The sequence below is a fragment of the Rhodamnia argentea genome, chromosome 8 (genome assembly GCF_020921035.1).
Source record: "Rhodamnia argentea isolate NSW1041297 chromosome 8, ASM2092103v1, whole genome shotgun sequence".
Taxonomy (NCBI): Eukaryota; Viridiplantae; Streptophyta; class Magnoliopsida; order Myrtales; family Myrtaceae; genus Rhodamnia; species Rhodamnia argentea.
Genome location: NC_063157.1, coordinates 11701284 through 11721754, shown reverse-complemented (window position 1 = coordinate 11721754; position 20471 = coordinate 11701284). Strand labels below are relative to the sequence as shown.

The window sequence follows — 20471 nt, the reverse complement described above, 5'->3', positions numbered from 1 at the left end:
ACCTGGAAACTATCTCAAAATCCACGCACAAGTGGAGGATGCAGAATCATTTTACTAAAAAGAGATTGCTCCATCACCCGTATAACAGATGCATAAAATACACTATCCTCATTGAGATTTGCCAATGGTCAAGTATGTGTTCCCTTCAATTCCGACCGAAAAGGTTCAGTAAGACACGGTGGGATCTCCACGGACAGGCACTGCTTCAAAAGTAGATAAAGAGATACTTACCTCCCGAAGTGGTTGCTGTGCACAAATCTGCACGAACCGATAAGGTTCTGAGACAGGAGTGCATTTGAGCAAACAAGAACAAAGATGGGCAAGTGTATACAGAAGAAGATGATCTGTCTAATTATGAAATCATTCCCTTTGAGTTTCAACTATGCACTACGTCCACAGGAGTACAAAGGATTTATTATATTCAATTGAACTTCTACAATGCACACATACAGATTACGGTTTAGCTCAAATCACACTTCATGTTTTGTTTCCATCTAGAGATTGATACACTGTTACAGAGCAAATAATGAATATATACCTTCTTGGGTGAGTAAATACAAAAACCAAAATGCTGTTCTGGTGGGAGTTAAATGGCTGGCTGTATTTTACCAAAGTAAGCCCCTTTTCCTCCTAAACCTGTCAAGACGATCGGTGCTCATGCGAGATTGTTCAGGCTTTACTGATTTCTTTGACTTCTCCAGCCGACTATCTAAGCTGTTCCTGGAAACTTCGGGAAGATCTGGAGCCAACTCAAACGTATCCGAAGCTCCAGTATCGGATGATTGCTTTTGGGCTTCAGAGTCTTCATTGTTCTCCTTTGTATCGTTTGTCGTAACTTTTACTTTGTTCAAGCTAAGTACAAACTTTTTTAGATGCTTAATGTATTCCGGGTAAAGCTCGAGATTGCAATGTCCACCCCCACTTATCCACAGTGGTTCATACTTAATCTTACAAAGCTCCGATAGCTGTTTCCCATGTGAACAGTCAACTACTTCATCTGCAGTTCCCTGAAGGAGACGAAGAAGAGGAAAGAGATCATCAGAAAATTTCTCTTCAAAAATAGCCTCCAATCATGGTGAAGTTGTGGCTTAAAACAACACCACCATCATAGCTAAAGAGAACCACGAGAAAAACCAGAAAGAGTGAGATTACAACCCAGAACACCTCACATGTAACAAGGCCCAAGAATTATCATCCCAAGAAGCAAAATTTCCATCTTTTCATGCAACAGTATGAACTAATTCCAAACAAAGTACACTGAAGAGTTCCCCCAACCAGTTCGCAGGTTTAATTATTGCAATGCTTGTCAGGGGATGGAAAGAAACTAGGGGTGTTAAGTTGTTACCTGTAACTGTTCCTCCCAAATCTCAAGCATTTTTGTCAATTCTTTTCCTCTAGAATTTAGTCTGCTTAACAATCTTTTCTGAATGGAGAAAAACAGTGCTGTTCCTATGAGAATTAAACGAGAGATCATTACAGGGACGGAGCCTAGAGTTTTCACCGGTGGGGTCAACAATATAAGAGCAAATTACTCGTCGTAATTTGTTTGCATCATCTTAAATGATGTTCTAATGATGAAATTTAACTTTACTGACAAGTAATATACCATTCGTCAAATACGAATTTTCGTGTCATTATAGAAGGAGATTATCATTGATAAGTTCTCATTACATCAGACCATTTTATAATTACTTGACAGTGCTAAGACTTTTATAGGAGTTACACGTTGAAAAAGAAAAGTAATTCTTTCCCATACTAGAACCAGAACGTTACCTGGCAATTCTATTAAATTCCCTTTTAATTAATTTGCTTTTAAATAGAGGTGGCAACTTCTGAAACAACATGAGAACATAACTCGAACATGAAATAAATTTACTAGAGAGAAATCCGAACTCGGCACGACTTAACTCCAAATGGAAACGTTCACATGTTTTATTCCATTTTAACATAAAGTACATTGTAATCATATACAGATATTTATGGTGGGTAGCATTTTGTTATTTTGTTTTCTAATTGATTGATTTCAAGGCCACGTCTCAGTATGGTGTTCCTATCGTCATTACCACACTAATACCATGTGAATACTATATATCTTTTGACATTTATGATTGACTAATTAGCAGTTGAAAATGGTAAAATGCGTAAATGATACAGGGATAGAGATCTTTAACCAATGTCAAGTGCTCAGACTTGTTTAAATGCGATCTTTGGACAATTCTCTATTAGAATTTGAGCTCTGTCAAATTATAAATGTCTAAATTTCAGGTGTCTAAATTGTACAGTCATAACTTCTAAAGAGTAATGTCAAACAAATATTTAGGTATCTGTCCTTGGATCATTATCTAGTTGGTATAATCTCTTGCTCAATGAGAAAAAAAAAAGTGTGTTTGTACTATAATTTGGCTATTGAATTATTGTTCATATGTTTGCATTTTCCTTGTTTACAAACCAGAACCTTTTTCTCTCCACGAGCATGCACAGAGAGAGAGAGAGAGAGAGAGAGAGAGAGAGGTGACAACAAAATTGCAATATAAAGGGGAAGTTGACTTACATGAATTACAAAAACCGGACAATTCACCACTCCTATTTTGTCAAGATTCTGTCAAAAACAAAGTTCAGTAACCTGTATCGGGAAAGAAAAGCAAGTCGAAAACTATCAGTATAGAAACATTACCTTGTAGATATCAAACCAGTACGTCCTCTTGACAGGGTACAACACTCTGAGTCCTGAAAGAATAGGACTATGTAACACAACACCCCTCAAATTTGGAACACGTGAAGCGAGGTCGACAGTAGGTCCACTTCCAACTGACTGGCCGTATAATATTAACTTTTCATCTTGAACTCCATACTGTTCCTTAAGGCACTTATATGCCGCATCGATGTCGGCGTACGTGTTACATTCAGTTGGCTGATAAGGAAAAACACAAAGAATTGGCCTCTCATTGTTTTGTGGCCTGATAGCTATATATGTAAATCGTAGAACAGAGTTAACAATTATATTTGAAGAATATTATCCGTTTGTTCTAATAGCTCATTTACTCTCTGCAGAGAGAGATTATACTACAAGCACATTACAAAAATCAGAGTAGCATGGGCACAAAGTTTTTTGTCAGTAAGCTTTGAACATTATTATCAATAAAGTGATGCACTTAGAGTAAAAGAAAAATAAAGATGCAAATAATACCTATGAGGCAGTAAAAGTCACAGTATCACAGTGTATTCTGCAATTTTGTCCCTAGGTATTCCAAGGTCTATCTCGTTCATTCTCCCTTCTATACTTGCTGTTCTTCTTGTTAGAAGAAATTCCTGCTCTCTAGTTTTTTCGCGAATGGGTCTCTTTTTGCAGCCGTGCTGGCGGTGGTCATTTTCAGTTGAGGGGAAGGAGAGGTTCAAACAACATAATGGTCAAAATCGGGAATCAGGAAGCATAGAAGAGTGCACTCTTTCATCTCTTTGAACCATTTCGAAAAAGGATTGGGAAGTTGATGGAGCATCTCCTCTTAGAGTATAAGCTAGATGGTTGAAGTAGATAAGTGCATCTGGTCCCATGTGCGACCACAGAATTTTACCAAAACTTTAAGGAAAAACCTTATAGGCCTGTAATAATATCAGCGAATCTTAATGTAATGGAATATTGGCTGGTCAAACACCAAGACAAGCACAAATGAGCATTAGAGAGGACAATGCATCTTTGGATGTGTCGGCACTTGAAAAGAGATGAAATTAGAAATGAATCTATTTGAGGGAAGTAGGGTATGGCCAAGAACACTAAGGTTTAACAAAATGAAAATTGGACATTATACATTAAAAGAATTGCGGATAGACCCAAAACAAAATTTGCAGGAGATATCGAGGAAAGAGATGGAGCATTTTATTGTTATACTAAACACGTTTCAGAATCAAGTGCAGTAATGAAAAAAGATTAATATACTCGATTCTACCAAATGAGAGAGCATTTGCTTTGTCATTATTTCAGTTTCAGGATGGGGGATGTTCATTGAGGGCGTAGGATGCGTACGATCTTCATTTACGCATTTCATGAAAATTGTTTTGTAGCACGATAATCCCATCTTGTGCCATCAATAAATGCCAAGTTAGCTAAAGTCATCAATACAACATGGGACGTTCAGCTGATAAATCTTTCCACAGATCTTTCATCACACAGCAACTGGACTCTGTATTAATCTTGTAATATTTGGATATCTGTCTCAATGATAATGCTAAATATATTGCAACTGTTTGTGTTTGACAGCATTTTCATAACTTCTGAGGAACATGGTGATGATATGGCAGATACTATGAAACATGGAGCTCACCAAATGACTTGAAATACAGAGATTATGTTCAGAATTTGTCTACACCTGATCTTAAAGGAGTCATGCAGGAAGCTCAAGCATAAGTTTCTTGAATAAGTTGAAATTGTAGAATTGCAAAAACGAGGGACAAAATATTCTCTGTAACTACTTAAATCTATAAAGAGAACACACACCAACCTTTCCGGTAGATTGCCCGTAACCAGAATAATCGTACCTGAAACATGCAATAGAGGAACAGTGAGCAAGCCTTTACATCTATCATTGGCGGATCACAGTGGATGATTCATCAAGAGCAAAGACCAGTACATAAAATAAGAAGTTTGTAATTTATCCCGCGCCGAAACTAATTAAGGAAGAAATACTATCCTTATTGAGTATGGTCTGAACGGAGCAAGATTAGGACGCAATGCTAAGACCGTGTGGCATGCTGACATGATGCTAGCCATCCAATCAAATGCCCTGGCTTGTTGTGATGGATGACATCGTCTCAACATGACACGTTAAATAAGGGTCACAAATTAGATATTCCCCTCCCTATGATCTGGGGAAGTCGATATCGGAATGATCCCGCAGATCATTTAAATGGGCCGTGCAGGAATGATTCAGCATCATCCAATTCGTCCAGCCCACCACCTTCAGTTTAGGAACGATGCTCTTCACCGAAATACCCAACCAAAAATTGGTTATCTTATGTCTCAGGGGAAAAGAAAATGCAAAAAGACTTTCCTCAGAAACTTACTGGAGCACTAGTTCAAGAAGCTCCAACAAACGACCCCAAAAAGGAAGTTTGCCGTTGGTTTTTCATCACGCTAAGAACCAACAGATCAAGTGCACCACAACTGAGAATGGGAACCTTGATCTTTCTATTTCCATAGTCAGAAAAAGTTTCAAAAAACAAGCTGCTTTAATCGGAAAGGCCATAAAATTCACTTGATCAGCAGGGAAAATAGCAGATTCTTACAACAAGAAGGGACACAAACAACATAGCTCCTTTTTTATGAGCAAGCATCGAACTAAGCAAAGATCAGTGAGCTCCAATGTTTCAAATTCTCTACAGAGAACTGTATCCCATCCAATTTGAACTCACCCCATGATATTGACCCTCAAGCGCTTACTCAATTCCACGAAAAGCTCCATCATTTGCCCCAAATCCGCAGCATTCCCATGGGAGTACAGCATGGTGGCGGAAGCCTTGGGGTGTGCCACGTGTATAGCCACAATCTCGTTCCCTCGCCGCGTCCTCAGCTTCATCACGTCGATGGCGTCCCCGTCAGCCCACTCCGATATCCGGAGCTTCCGCTGCTGGTCGCCCTCGCCGCCGCCGCCGTCCTCCGCGACGACGGTGTAAGACGGCGGCTGCGGCGGGAAGAAGGCGAACTTCGCTGCAATGGACGACGTGACTCCGCCCATCTCCTTCTCATCAGAGAAGGCGACCGATTCATGCAACCCCAAAGAGAAGGCTTTTAAGCAGATCTCGAGAGGAGAATCTCTCGAACTGAGGAAGAGAACGGCAGATCGGAGAGCAGGTGGGTCGTTCTGTAACTGGATGAGGCTGTTGCTCCGCGAGGGGTGGCGCGTGAAGTGACTTCGTCGGCGCGTCAGGTGGAGTCTCGGAGGCGGCGTGTCAAAGTCGAAATTTTACGGATAAATTTCTGCTTTCCGGGGAGGGTGGTGGAGAAGCGAGGTGGCGCGTGAGGTCAACAGGGTGGACCGTGGAGGTGCGAAGATTTTATTGAACGTTGAAGAGAGAGAGAGAGAGAAGTTTTAGACTGGCCGCCTGACGGCGGATTTCAGGTTCTAGTATACTCCAATTTACCAGGTGCCAAAACCAATAATAAAAGCAACCAAAAAAGAAAAAAGACTAACAATATTGATGACGTGTAAAAGGGAGATCAAACGGAAGAAATCCCCTCCAAGTCACGAAATCTCAAACTATGTCCTCTTTATTTTCCGTCGAAGTTTCGTCCACAAATCCATTAAGGCTGCGTATGGTAACGTTTCCGTTTCCGGAATAACTTTTACAAAAGAAACATTTTTTTATTTACATTTCCCAAAGAACGATTTTTGGAAACAAAAACGCTTTTAGGGCCTGTATGGTAACACTCTCTCGAAAAGTGTTTCGTTTCGAAAATGTTCCCGGAACAGAAACGCGTATGATAAAAAAATGTTTCAAAAGTGTTCTCGGAACACTTTTGAGAAAAAAGAACACTTTTGAAAGCAAAATTAAGGAACAAAAAAAACTTGTTTCTTGTTCTTTGGAACACTTTTTGGAAACAATTCGAGGGCGAGCTTGTGCAAGCCACTACGACCCACCATCATCGGCGAGGAGTTGACGCTGTTCTTGCCGCTCGTCGTAGGTCGCCGGCTAGCCGCCGCCACCGGTGGCCGGACGCCATCGCCGAACGCTGATCATGGCCGTCGGACACCGGACGTCGGTCGCCGAACGCCGGACACCGAACGCCGGTAATCGGACATCGCCGCCGCTCGTCGCCCGCCCGCTGCAGGTTGTCACCGGTCGGCAGCAGCCGGCCGCCGTCCCCCGTTGTCCGCCGCCGGTCGCCGGCCGCCGTTGCTTGCCGCCCCTCGCCATCACCTCCGGCCGCCACCGCCACCTGTCGCCGCCGATCGCCGGCCTCCACCCTTGCCGACCGTCGATTGCAAATCCTTCCTTTTGGTGAAAAAAAGTGTTTTTTTTTTATTTGCCAAACACGTTTCTATTCTTAAAAATTGTAGCCGGGAACAAAAACACAAAAAAATGTTTCTATTCTAAATATGTTCCCAGGAACATAAACGCGTTTGGTAATTGCAAAAAAAATCTATTCTCAGAATAAAAGAAAAGAACGAAAACACGTTTGGTAATCGCATAAAATTTTTGTTCCGGAACAAAAAAGAAGAAGAAAAGAAATGCGTTTGGTAACTACAAAAAAATTGTTCCTAATTTTTTTCATTTAATTGAGGCGACTATATATATTAAAATTAAAATGTTTTTATCTTTTTAACTTACTAAATCAAATTAAATCGCATTTGTTCAATTTACTAAATCAAATTGGACCAATATATGTATAAGTAATTTATGCACGATTTATCAAATGATGATATGGACGAGATCAACTATAAAAAAAAAACCTGAAAGAGAAGACGGATTAGAATTAGACAACGAGAACATCAAATATGTTTTCTATAGATAGGAAAAACTACAATTATGAGTTACACGTAAATATTCCCAAGTAGTTAAAAATATGATTACCTTTAAACGAGGACCCTAGAAAAATATTAATTGCACTTTGAGTGAAATCGAGGACTAAAATGAAAAATATTTGTGCATTTAGGTCCTTTTAGTCCAATTGTGCAATTTTTCCAAACATAAGGATTGAAATGAGATGCAAGGTATCAAAATCTCATGTCATGACTCTAAAAGTAAAAATTTTGGCTAAAATGATTTAAAATGAAATTTTTTAGTCAATTTAGGATTATATTCAATGAAGAAGCATGTGGTCCCAAACTGAATTTTTTTAAATTTAAGAGACCAAAATGAAAAGGGAATTAAAATAAGAATATGGACTATTTTTGCACATTTTTCCGACCACAAATACTATTTTTCCTTATTTTCGGCTATTTTTATAATTAAAACAAATCTGCAAAATGTCAAATATTACAAAAAATATTTTTTGTTCAAAATTGGTTGCTAAGGCTAGGCCAAAGCTTCTAAGGTTGATTTTATAATTTTATGAATTTTTTCATATTTTTAATTAATTTTTCAAAATAAAATGATCAAAAATTAAGTGTCAACATCATGCAAGAACAGAAGAGAAAAAAACATGTTCAAAAATAAAATTGTTCCCAATTTTTTTCTAAAAAAATGTTCCAAATGTATTTCTAAAAAGTGTTCAACGAACACGAAAACAAGTTTTTCTTATTTCTTGTTTCTGCTCCAAAAGTGTTTCTGTTTCTCAAAAGTGTTCCCGGAACACTTTGGGAACACTTTTTTGGCATACGCATTGCTGTTCCCAAAGTGTTCCAGGAACACTTTGGGAACATAAACATTTTTCCCGGTGCGTTACCATACAGACCCTAAAAATCTACCTACACGGATGCCCGAAAACAAAGAGTGTTGACATAGTGCCCAATGACTTAAGTAAAATAAAAACGGTATTGTTTTCACCGAAAAACATGTTACATAAGTACTACTTTTGAATTTTTTATGCTACAAGAAAAATTTAGAGTAAGTGTGTTGCAATAGGCGTAGCTTGGAGTTTTCGATGTTGCAAAAAAAAAAAAAAAAAGATTCTAGGATAAATGTGTCACAATGAGTGTAGTTTGGAGTTTTTGATGTTCTAAAAAAATAGGATAAATGTGTCACAGTGAGCATAATTTATGATTTTTTCGTGGCTTTTTGTTTTAATTTTGAAAATATTTTTTTAAATGATAGCTTACAAAAATAAATGAACAAAAATAGTTTTATTGCCTGTGAAAGTGTTCATAAATAAAATGTCGTCGATAATGAAAACATCTTTCATTGCTTAATTATTTCAAAAAGTATAAGCCACTATTTTTAGAAAATATATTTCATATAATTTATTTTTCGCGAAACAAACTGAAAAAATTTGGCACGAGAACAAAATATCCAAAAGGCTATCACAGGAGGGTGTTTTATTTTACTTTTGCATAAGTTTAATGGCCTAATACTCTAAAAAAAACTCCAACTATAACTCTTGTCCCAATTATATCTTGTCTAACTTTAGGTTCAGTCCAAATTCTACCTTAAAAATTTTTGTCTAATGAAAAACCCTCAATTTTAGGCTTTGTCTTAGTTCTACCCTAATTTTTTTGTCCTATGAAAAACTAACAACTTTAGGTCCGATCCCAATGTTACCTTCCAATGCCAATTTTACTCTAAAAATTTTACAAAGTCATTAAAAAATCACAAACTTTTACTTGAGTCATAAATTTGTCTCTATTAATTCTTCATCCAAAAAATCTCGTTGACAATCGAGAAATGGAGAACTCCCAAGCACAAGCCGTTCGAGCGGCTCGAGCTCAAGAGATGGAATATTCCCAAACATGAGAGATCAAAGACCGAGTGCAAAATCATAAGTGGCGATTTTTTAAAGAGGGTTAACGGAGGCAGATTTATGACTTAAATAAAAGTTGATGATTTCTATGAGACAAAATAAATTAGGGTAAAATTGAAATTGGGCATAAATCTGATTTTTTCACACGACAAAAAATTAGGTTAGAATTGGTTTAGTCCTAAAGTTGAGGGTTTTTCATAAGACAAAAAAAGTTTAGGATAGAATTAGGGAGAAAACTACCAAAAAGGTTATAAACCTATTACAATTGCGCAATTCAGTTATAATTTTTTTTTTTTTTTGCAAATTCAATGATAAACCTTTTGCATTTGTATCAATATAATCCTTTCGACCAATTTTGATCGGGAATCACTCACTTGATATAGCCTATTCTTAACAATATTTTAATATCTTCTTGATTTTCTTTTTTTTTTCTTTCATTTTTCCTCCAACCGATCGCCAAGCCTGGCGGCTGGCCAAAGGCTAGGAGATGCCTCATCCGGATTTGGCAAGGCTCGGGTAGAGGCCGGTGAGGCTTCTCTTCTGGCTAATTGCCAAGTTTAGCAGCTGGGTAGAGGAAGAAGAAAGAAAAAGAAAAAGAAAAAAATTATTAAAAAATTATTAAAAATTAGCCACATCGGTGTTGGCCTAGCAAGGTTAGTGATTTTCAGTCAAAATTGATCGGAAAGACTCAATTGGCATAAATGCAAAAGTTTTAGGACTAAATTGCTAAAAAAATTTAGTATTTAATGGACATAATTGTAATAAGTTTAAGACTTTTTGGTAATTTCTTTAATAATTAGGACTGCACCTAAAGTGGCAAGTTTATGAGACAAAAGGTAAAATTGGGACAAGATATAAAGTTAAAATTTTTTAAGGATATTAACCCTAAATTTTATTAAATATATCTCACATTTGTAGTAGATTTTTTAGTTACGCTCTCCAGCTATGATTTCAATCATCATGCATTATTATTATTATTATTATTGCTCTGCTGCTTCTGCTACTATTTTCAATCGATGCCTTTTGACCGCAGTCCATGCATTTGTTAGTGAACTCCGAGTGTATTACCATTATGGGTGTGTAAGACGAACCGACCGAATCAGAAACTACTCGAACAAGCCGGTTCGGTTCGGTTTCCTATTCCATAAAATTGGAGCGAGTGATTTTCCATTTGATTTCGGGAGGAATTGGATTGCCTAGATCGGACTAGTTTATGTTTTTTTTATTTCTAAAATGTAAACCTAATGATCCACCAATTTTTTTTATTTCTTAAATGCAAACCTAATTTTAATTAATAAATTAAAATTCAAATCTATATTGCTCACCCATACTAATTATTCACCGGCTCCATTGGATTGCCCGGGAATTGAATCGGATCGGAATCCATAAACCCTAATTACTAGTTACATAGGCACCACATCACTATCATGTATCCTCCGCGTTACCACTTTAGTTGGAAAACCAATTGAAATCCGATCAACATACATGAACCGAGAAAGAAAATGCACTTTTAATGTATTGCATATGGCTCCGCTAAAATATTTTTATTATCAACAATAATTTATATCTAAATATTTTCATAAACGATCAAAGTATTTTCTTTACTTATATAAGTGACTATTTAATTTTTTTTTATCGTTTAGCGGTTTGAGAAATGATTGCTGGGAAGTTTACACACCATTTTTTTTTTTTACTGTTCAGCGGTTAAGTGGTGTCTCATCGGGTTTCGCACACCTCGACTCGGTTTTCTCTCCATGCGATCTTAAGGATGCACTTTCCCACTTTAGATCAAAGCATTTAATATTTTACATCCGAAGTGTTTCTAGCAAGATTCGAGTCCAGGGGCTCACATGGCAACACTTTTGTTTTACTTCTACTTTTGAGCAGAAGTTGATTTTTTTACTTTTGCTCCAAAAATTAATTTCTGATCAAAGAAAGACATTTGATAATAGGACAAAATTTCTGCTTTTGGAATAGTAATTTGTCCGGTAATGGTTGAAAATTTATGCTTTTGGAACATTACTAATACAAAATTTTTTACAAAAAAATATTGATTCTAACTTAAAATGTATGCTATTTGAGAAAAGTGAAATGCAAATACTTACAAATTTATGTACAATTGGTGATTTAATTATTTTATGCAAATGGAGAACAATTTTATGGGGAAATTTCAATTAACAAATACGATGGGTGAGCTGATATATCCACGCTAAAAGCACGAGTAGTTCCGGTGCTTCCTCGCCTGTGCCTATAGTGTGGTTTATGCTACAATGGGCATAGTATGTAAACCTTTTCGTGCCTAAACCATCTCTAATTCGGAGGTACATCATGATACATTAAGTAAACCATACCATTGGACGAGTTGGTTTATGATAAGCAACAATTCTTTATAACAATTTGATCTAGTACTTGTTGAGAACATAATGAGAAATTCCAACCAAGTGCATATGAGAATGACATTCACAAACCCTGCATAGTACTTTGAAGGGTGTGAAGAATATTGACATATAGAAACATACATGCATTTTGCCTTCTCAATGTCAAATTTTCTTGCTTTTAAGAATCTAAGAAATAAGATAGATGACTTGAAAAGTTCAAAGACAGCAGCAACAATAGTATAATTCCATCTTTGTGGGATTGCTCGGCCCACTTCAAAATATTTGTGGATGCCATTTAACTAAATTGGGTCCATTGCTCAATCCACTTTGCCATAATTATGCCTTTGTGGGATGCCGTTTAACCAAATTGTAGAACATTTATTTCTTATGGTTCGATAAAAAAATGATATTGCTAAAACACTTTCATGCAATACAAATTCAAATTCAGTGAAAATTATTATAAATTTTTAATTTTTTAAAATTATTTGTTTATTTAACGGCTGGAGGAGACCTGCGGCGGCATATGGCGGTCACTGGCGGTGGATTATCTCTTTCTAGTTTTAACTTATGGAGAGAAGTAACCTTTTTTTTTTTTTTAACTTCTAAAAGTTGTTTAAAAATAATATCCGAAGCAAAAAATTACTTCAGAAATAGAAAAATAAAGTTGCATAACCAAACAGATTTCTACTTCAAAAATTGCGCTACCAAATGATTTCTACTTCAGAAGTGTTACCATGGGCACTCTAAGATTTTAGAGATGAGCTAATCTTGTAACACTTCGCGGTAAGCTTTTATCATGAGATTCATATAATTTATGATTACTTAAAAGAAAATGGATCAATGATAAAAAGAAAAGAAAAGAAAATGGATTTATATATATTTTATATACATTCAACAATTATCGTCCTGACAAAAAAAAAAAAACAATTATCGTCAAGATAAAATAAATAAGAAGATTTTGATGCCAATCCATTGATGGATACGTTCTCCATAAGTAGGCAGCATAATGGAGGGTGGCGACACTGACAAGAGCACTACATTTTGCAGTTGTCATGCCCATACATACCGAGCAACAAATGCACCAAAGTGGGAGTCGGAATCATTCGAGTCCCGAATTTTGGGGGTCCCGCCACCCCCACGAGAAAAAAAACACAAGAAAGAAAGAGAAGCACACTAACTCCTCCATAATTGAGAAGTGTCTTCTCCTTTTCCTCGAAAAGCCAAAAAGCAAAATAAAGTTTTTAAAAGTCTCCCTCATCTCGAAAGAGTAAAAGGCGCTTTAAAGAAAGGACAAACATCCCCCCGAGGCCCGAACCCATCAAAGAAGGAGGGCCAAGAGTCTCCTCTCTTGGTCAATTAGGGTTTGGTGGCATTTGGTCCCACTTCCTTGCATCTAAATTGGAAATGTCAAGTGGATGGACAGGAGAAAAAGACTTTACAAGTGTCGTAATTTTCGCACGGAGGTCAATTTAGTGTTGATTTGATAAGGATTCGATAACTTTGGTATCATCGAAAATTTGAATGGCCGTAAAATCTGACATGTCATTAATTTGTTACATAATATCCGACGTGACCAGCCGGCGAGATGAATCCGGCAAGTGAATTAATGGCAACATCCAGTATATTCTTGAGGAACTCCGAATTCCAATTTTTGAAATTGGGGCGAAATCACTTTGTCAAATTTCCAATGAAGAGAAAGATCAATATGATATCATTGCACAGTTTGCCCTTAATTTCATGGCAAAGAAACCATTATCAGCAAATACCATCATTGGGCATTGCTTCGGTACTTCAGGCTCACCTCTCCGTAAGGGGTACACCACGTAACTCCCCTGCATCACCACCTTCAACGGTTGTGATTTTTCCTGTGTGGAGTAAGTTTCATGAACGGACGGTGAAGATTGCGAAGAAAAGAGTTCTGATTGGAGCAACACGAATGAGAAGGGCCTCTGTATGCGTTTGTTCCTGTCTGGCGTTTGCAAAAGCTGAAGTTGCTCGATTTTAGGGCTTTGGTAACGACCATGGGAAGTAACAATTGATGCCCACACATCACAATGGTTGAAGATTAAAGAAATGAACGTAGATGACGAATATGTGGATATCGAGAGAGAGAGAGAGAGAGAGAGATTTCCGCAGCTTTACATTAAACGTCGTTGTTATGTCTGATGGAAATTTTTCCGCGTTGGACTTCGGTTCCCCATTAAAAAGCCATACCGGAGTCAAGATTTGGTTTAAAAAGTCACGTCGAACCAATCGCTTAAAAACTTTTTAGTACGGAGTTGAACGTTGTATAAAAGTTATAGCCCTCGCAATATCCTTTTCTAAGATAACAGTGTAGAGATATCGACATGAAAGATGTTACCCCGAGTGACTTTTTTCGTTTTTTAAATGATGTGATTACCAACCTTTTAAGATATATGATGCAGAAAGCCGCTTGTGTAAGATTCTTTTCACACTCCATAATATGCTATCCATTCCCTCACTCACACACACACACACACACACACACACATATATATATATATATATATATAAGTTGAGTAACATATGAGTTACCTAAAATTTAATATGTAGATTGAAACGGGTATAATAAAGGAAAGTTCAATTAATGGTGGGGTGTAGTGGGTCCGCAAAGAACCCACCTTCAACTCAATTAATTGAAGGGTATGCTAAGGGCACATTGCTGTCATATCCTTGGCAAAAGGACATAAGAAGTGCTAAAAAAAAAAAATATGTACAACGCTTATTTCAATATCAATTTTTTTACCACTCAAGTGTCGATTTTTTGAAAAATTAATTGCCAACTCTAGTTGGGTCATCGAAAATCCGAAGTGGCCATAATTCATTAATTCATTAGATTGACGCGGCTCGTTGACGTGCCCAGTTAACATCTAACTCCTAAACTCTAGGTTTGCTCCAAACTAGCCAAGTCGAAGCAAAATCCCAAATTTGAAACTCTAACTGCTGTTCAACCGAAAATCATACCCTAACTTGGTTTGCCCCGAAATTAACCGCTCAATCTTGAAATTGAATGTTTTGTGTTGTTCACACAAGTGACTTCCATGCAACTTTCTCACCATCGCTCACCATGTAAGATCATTCGAATATAACAACAGACAAAACAAACGCAGGTTCAACTTTTATTCGGTAACAACGGGAAATAGCCGAAATTGCGCTCCAGTTAATGAGAAGCATTAGCCACATGATACATGCCGAAACACGCTCCAATCAGCATCGCATGGTGAGCGTCTTAGGTGAGGGTCCTATATGCAAAACTAGAGCAAGGTTTCGATTCATAATATCACATCAGCACATATCCAGACCAAATCGTCAACAACTACTCAATGCTAGAGGTGTCGAGCGGGTGGATTAGGTCAAGTTTGGATCGGATTAATATGTTTCGATCCATATTGACTCATTTAACCCTTTTTGACCCATTTTCATGCAGCATAAATCTAACGACCCATACTCGATCCAATCTTATAACTAATCCATTCCCAACCCAACCAGCATTATTTAAATAATTCTATATTTAATCAAATCATGAAATACTTTATCCTTATATTTGTTAAAAAAAATTATATTGCTAAAATATTTTATGCAAATTTTTTTTTTAGAAATTTTTTTTTATTTTTTATTTTATGTTCCTTTCTTTCCCTTTGAAATCCTGGCGGTCGAAGACAGTGAGTGGTGACTGCGGATGGCGACGGTAGTCGACGGCGGGCGGTGAGCGACAGCAAACGGCAGTTGGTCTACGGTCGACGGCAGACGGCGATCGACATGGCGGTCTTCGACACAAGAAAAAAAAAGAAGAAAATGTGGTTCTTTGATTTTTCGCTCAAGGACTCTCAAGTGAACGGCTCTCCAAGTTCCCTTTTTTGTTCTCTCTCGAATCTCCCACTCTTCCCCCGTTCGATCTCCCACACGCCTCCACCATTTCAGCCTGCAGGCTGCAGCCGCCACTTGTCCCAGCGCCTCCCGATGATTCCCGTTGGTCCTCTCTCTTAGTCGCTCTCGGATTCTTTCGTCTTCTTTCATTCTTGTTCAAGGTGACGTTAATTGAGAAAAAAAGGAGTAACAGAGAAAGAAGGGGAACTTTGTGAAAAAGCACGGCTTGAACGACAAGTCTCGGAGGTTTCTATGATGTTTCGCCTGAAAAGTCGCCCGCCGTTTGCCTCTATTCATTGTCGCTCGTCGCCATCTTCATGCGGTTAACCTGTTGTTGCCGCAGTTTCTCACCATCTCAGAGCCGCACCTTCTTTCCCCTGCTTCGCGGCAACGAACTGTTAACTTCGACACCGTTGATAAACCAAGTAATCCCTCCTCTTTGTCACACCCTGTTTTTGATGAAGATTAGAAATCGAAATGGCATGTTACTGATTAGGATTGACTGGCTCCATTCAGAGGCGGCAGGTGGTGGACGGAGGCGGCGGACAACCATACTCTACTTCTTTCAACAGTTTTTATATTTTTCAATTTTGATTTTATTTTTAATGGTTCTTTCTTTCTTTTACTTGTAAACAATAAAAATAAAAATAAAAAATAAAAATAAAAAAAAGATTTAAACTAATGAATTTTACAAGCAAAGTGAATTACAAGTGGATTGGATTTGTCTAGCTAAATGGGTTGTAAAAGGGTTCAAAGGTAAACTCATTTACAATCCACACGTAATTAGATTTAAAATTCATACCTATTTACTACCCATTTATTAGAACTTTTTTTTTTTATCGAAATTTATTGGAACTTGACTAATTCATATTCGACCCATTTTATTGAATATGGGTTAGATATAGATTTTCAACCCATATTGATACATCTACTCAATGTTATTCAATTTTTACACCAACGGAACTCGGACTCTATTCTTTAGTTTTAACCATGGATAAATCGAGATGGGTACTTTCTAATCCTACCAGGCCGAGAAGAAACTTTAGTCACGGCCATTAATCGCAATAAATGGGTTACCTAACAAGCTTAAATGGATCATAAACATTTCTTTTTATTTTATTTTTCATTTTTTATTTCATTTTTCTTTCTTTCTTTTCCTTTTTCTTCTACGAAATTAGGCGAGGGCCGAGACCCTCGATTGCGGCCGGCGAGGGTCGGCCGGCCCTTGCTTGTGACCCGTGATAAAAATTTTCTATAAGAAATAAGTTTTCCTAAATTCGGTTAAATGTAAAAGTGCATTAGTAATATGGGTTGGGTTAGGTCGGGTATGTTATGCGTTGCGTAAGATGAAAGGTTTTGAGAATAAAAAACAAAACCTGAGTGACTGTTCTTCTTATGGTTTTCCTTTTCTATGTTTACTTTTAAAAAAATAATGCCCAATTAATTCTAAATTAATGTCAATTCAGTCATAATTTTTTCAATTTTGTTAATCCAATCGTGCACTTTTGCTAGTGAGGTGTTTCAGTCATTGTGATTTCATGCGAAAATTGATGGGAACGATTATATCAAATTTCTTTAAAAAATTTAGGATTAAATTGATAAATCGAAAAGTTTAGAATTGAGATCCGTATAATAAATTTAAAATTGGTTGGATAATTTTTTTTAGTCACAATATTTTGGTGTCGAGGTGGAAGAGAAAAAAACGAAACTTGTAATAGAAAAGATCTTGTGTTCCACAAGCAAAGGAAACGGTTGCTTTCCTTGAAATGTATGACCACGCGGCCTAATAGCGTAAAACGGAAATGTGGCTAGTATTCCTCAAAATGGCAAAATTGTAAAAAGGAAAGAAAGGTAGGTTTTTTTATTTTTTTTGAAAAAAAGAAAGGTAGGTTTAATTCATGCCTTTAAAACACGAATTATTCGAATCAAACCAGCTATATGCAGGCCAGGTCAGACATGAATTCCTGAACTTATATACGTTGAAAATAGGTTAATTTGGGTTAAACCTATTTTCAGTCCATTCGACCCATACATTTGACACATCGAATGTATAGACCTATTTTGTAGTCATAATTCGGGACCCAAGTAACCCAACGTGAGAGGGACTGAATAGGACTAGGTTGATTTTGAAGATTTTTCTAATCTGGGTGTGTTTATTTCAAGGATTATTTCATGATTAAAGAAAATGATTTTTTCGAGAAATGATTTCCCATTTCAGATTAGGAAGGAACTTCTTTTTCTAACTGTTAAGCACGCAAATTTTCTTTATCCGTAAATGATTTTCCGTTGACAGATCATTTTCAGCAAAACCGAACATGTTAAATTCTAAAAAACTAATTCGCTAAAAGTTCCTTCACCCAAACAAACATACCCTCGCATGTCTCTCGACCCTTTCGCAACTGGATCAGTAACACAGGAACTTGGAAGCACTCCAATGGAGCGAGGAGGAACTCGAGGACCGTCCTTGTGGACAATCCTTGGAGTGCAATAATCGCCCCGTTTGTGTCAACTCAGACCTTTTTTAAGCAACAATGGGTGACGGTATTCTGCCGACCAAGAAAGACAATCGAGGAAGCCGGAAATCCCACATCCACGGACGGGCTAATCTCAAATTCTCGACCCACACACGACTCAAATGGACTTTGTCTCCACAGATCGTCCTCTCATCCATCACCGCTCTTCTCTGTCATGAATCAGCCGAGAGAGGGAGCGAGAGCCCTCGCATGTTTGGCACAAGAAGCATGCTCGAAGTTGAAATTGCACCACTCATGCGATAATCATTCCCAACGAACACTAACCCCAGCTCAAAGTCTTAAGAAAGCATGATCACCATCGGCAGTCCCCATGCCTTAACCAAGAATCATTGCCTAAATCGCCACATATCCAGAGCCATGATGCCCACTTGCTTCACGACTAATAATGCCTGGGACGACCGGATCAAAGACCAGAGCGATTTCGTCGAAATCATTTCTCTTCCCTCTGCACTGATTCAAAATTTCGCAAGTTGGCTCATCTTGCTCTCGAGTCGAGTCGGATCCGTGAAAAGACAAGGCCGGTCCTCCATTAACTCAACCGACCCATTGAGAAGATCATTCGACCGGTGCTTGAATGTCACCCGTCGTCACGACCACAATCCACGGAAGCTCGACAGACGGCCGGCAAGGTGTGAGCCAGGACGACAATTCACAGCACCAACGCCGTTGAAGCAAACAACTTTCACTTTCCCCAATTCAGAAACCGGGTCCCCCTCCTACAACAGAGAGAGCCACGGAACGACAAGAGCTAAGCGAAAAACCACATCACTCCACACAGGTCCAATGCAGACATAAAAGTAGCCAAGAAGTTTCATTCAATCAAATACATCAGAGCAGGCGCGCATGGGGGAGGCGAGAGGGCGACAGCAGTCATTTCGTTAAGACATTTCGTTAAGATTGAGGAGCAATCCTAATCCTGTCTCTGTCCTCGGACTTGCCGTCTTCACGGATCCAAAATGAACAGTGTCGGAGTTGACTCAAAACTGTCGCTAATTTGCTTCGTTAGAAAATTCAATGCCGCTGATTGCGTTTTTTTTCCCATTTCGGTGGCGCCCCCACGCGCTGTCTGCGCTCGTTAACGTCACGCTCCATTGACGTCTCGACGGCGGCTACGACTGGTTGCGACGGAGAGCGTGCCCCAGCTTTTTCTTCTAACTAACCCATGGTGCCCACTGCCCATGGCCGTGGACGTAAGGAAAAAAAACAATTAAAAGGAAAAGAAGAAGAAGAAGATGAAATCTGTGGACAAACAATATTGTGCTTCGAAAAATAAATTTAATACTATTTTATCAAGAGAAAAATTTTGAATTTCACATCACGTTGCTACTCGGGAATCGCGACCAGTACCGGTCGCCACGGTCTCCTGAGCAATCTGTACCTGAAAGCCGCCGACAACGGCCTGATTGAGCCGCCGGCGACGCGCCGAGCCGCGAAGCCCCCTCCGCCCCCGCCTTCCATCCCGGTCCCTGCTTCGGCCAACAATCGCTCGCGCACGTCTCCTCTCCTCTCCAACGGCGGCGGCGGCGGCGGGGACGACACGAACAGGTCCCGCAGCTTGTGCCGGGCTCTGAAGCTGCCGGGATCCTCCGGGGGGCTTCGGCGGCCGAGGTCTTGCTTCGGAGAACCCTCGCTGCGGGGGAGCCGGCGGCGATCTGTCCGGTTGAGGAGCATGCGGAGGGTCTTGCGGCGGCGGAGGTGGAAGACCGGGCTCGCGGTGGGGCTACGGGACGGGCTCCCGACGACGGCGCACTGCGTCGCCAGCAGCTTGAATTTCTGCAGAGTCGTCATCTCTCACTCTCTGTCTCTCTCTCTCTCTCTCCGTCTCTGCTCTGTCCCCCCTCACCAAAAGCAAAAGGATCGAACCCGACGCCAATTGAATCGCTCAACAGAAATGGGTGAGATCTGAATTCCAATTGGCACTTCGAAGATGCTTCTTCTCCGGCCAGTACAGAGTCCGACAAGAGAGAGAAGGTGGTGGGGTTTTGCCCTCGAAGAAGAAGGAAAGGAAGAAAGCGAAAGCGATAATGGAATGGGCAGAATTTTTAGGACGGCTTTTAGTAATTCCCCACACGCCCTTTTCACTGACACGTGGCGTGCCGTCAGAATTTTGGGAATTTATGTCCTTTTGGTAACTTCGGTCTGAACGATACCTTTGATGCCTTCCTATCATGCAAAGGAAGAACCAAAACTCCTTTTTTTGGCGCATTCGAAACTTGTTGTCTTCTCACTTGTCTTGATGCTTTTGAGGGTTTGGTGTTGATGGTACTGATTAAATTCGCT

The 20471-nt window shown here is 38.9% G+C and overlaps 2 protein-coding genes across 2 annotated transcripts; both read right to left on the bottom strand.

Moving 5' to 3' along the window:
* Nucleotides 1-324: 324 nt before the first annotated feature.
* LOC115745397 (alpha/beta hydrolase domain-containing protein 17B-like) lies at nt 325-6142 on the bottom strand. The gene is made up of 6 exons (XM_030680922.2): nt 5826-6142; nt 5407-5790; nt 4497-4533; nt 2675-2911; nt 2552-2599; nt 325-1007 (listed from the first exon to the last, which is right to left on the bottom strand). The coding sequence occupies exons 2-6, from the start codon at nt 5727-5729 to the stop codon at nt 606-608; spliced, it is 1047 nt and encodes a 348-aa protein (XP_030536782.1). The 5' UTR covers nt 5730-5790; nt 5826-6142; the 3' UTR covers nt 325-605.
* Nucleotides 6143-19194: 13052 nt separating this feature from the next.
* On the bottom strand, nt 19195-20141 carry LOC115745398. Its single transcript, XM_030680923.2, has one exon. The coding sequence runs from the start codon at nt 19977-19979 to the stop codon at nt 19515-19517; it is 465 nt and encodes a 154-aa protein (XP_030536783.1). The 5' UTR covers nt 19980-20141; the 3' UTR covers nt 19195-19514.
* Between the last annotated feature and the right edge of the window lie 330 nt (nt 20142-20471).

Coding starts and splice junctions, on each gene's coding strand:
- LOC115745398 (XM_030680923.2), bottom strand. CDS start 19,979: ATGACGACTCTGCAGAAATTCAAGCTGCTGGCGACGCAGTGCGCCGTC.
- LOC115745397 (XM_030680922.2), bottom strand. CDS start 5,729: ATGGGCGGAGTCACGTCGTCCATTGCAGCGAAGTTCGCCTTCTTCCCG. Junction 2,912..4,496: donor ACGGGCAATCTACCGGAAAG/GTTGGTGTGTGT, acceptor TTTCCTTATCAG/CCAACTGAATGTAACACGTA. Junction 2,600..2,674: donor ACTGGTTTGATATCTACAAG/GTAATGTTTCTA, acceptor TGTTTTTGACAG/AATCTTGACAAAATAGGAGT.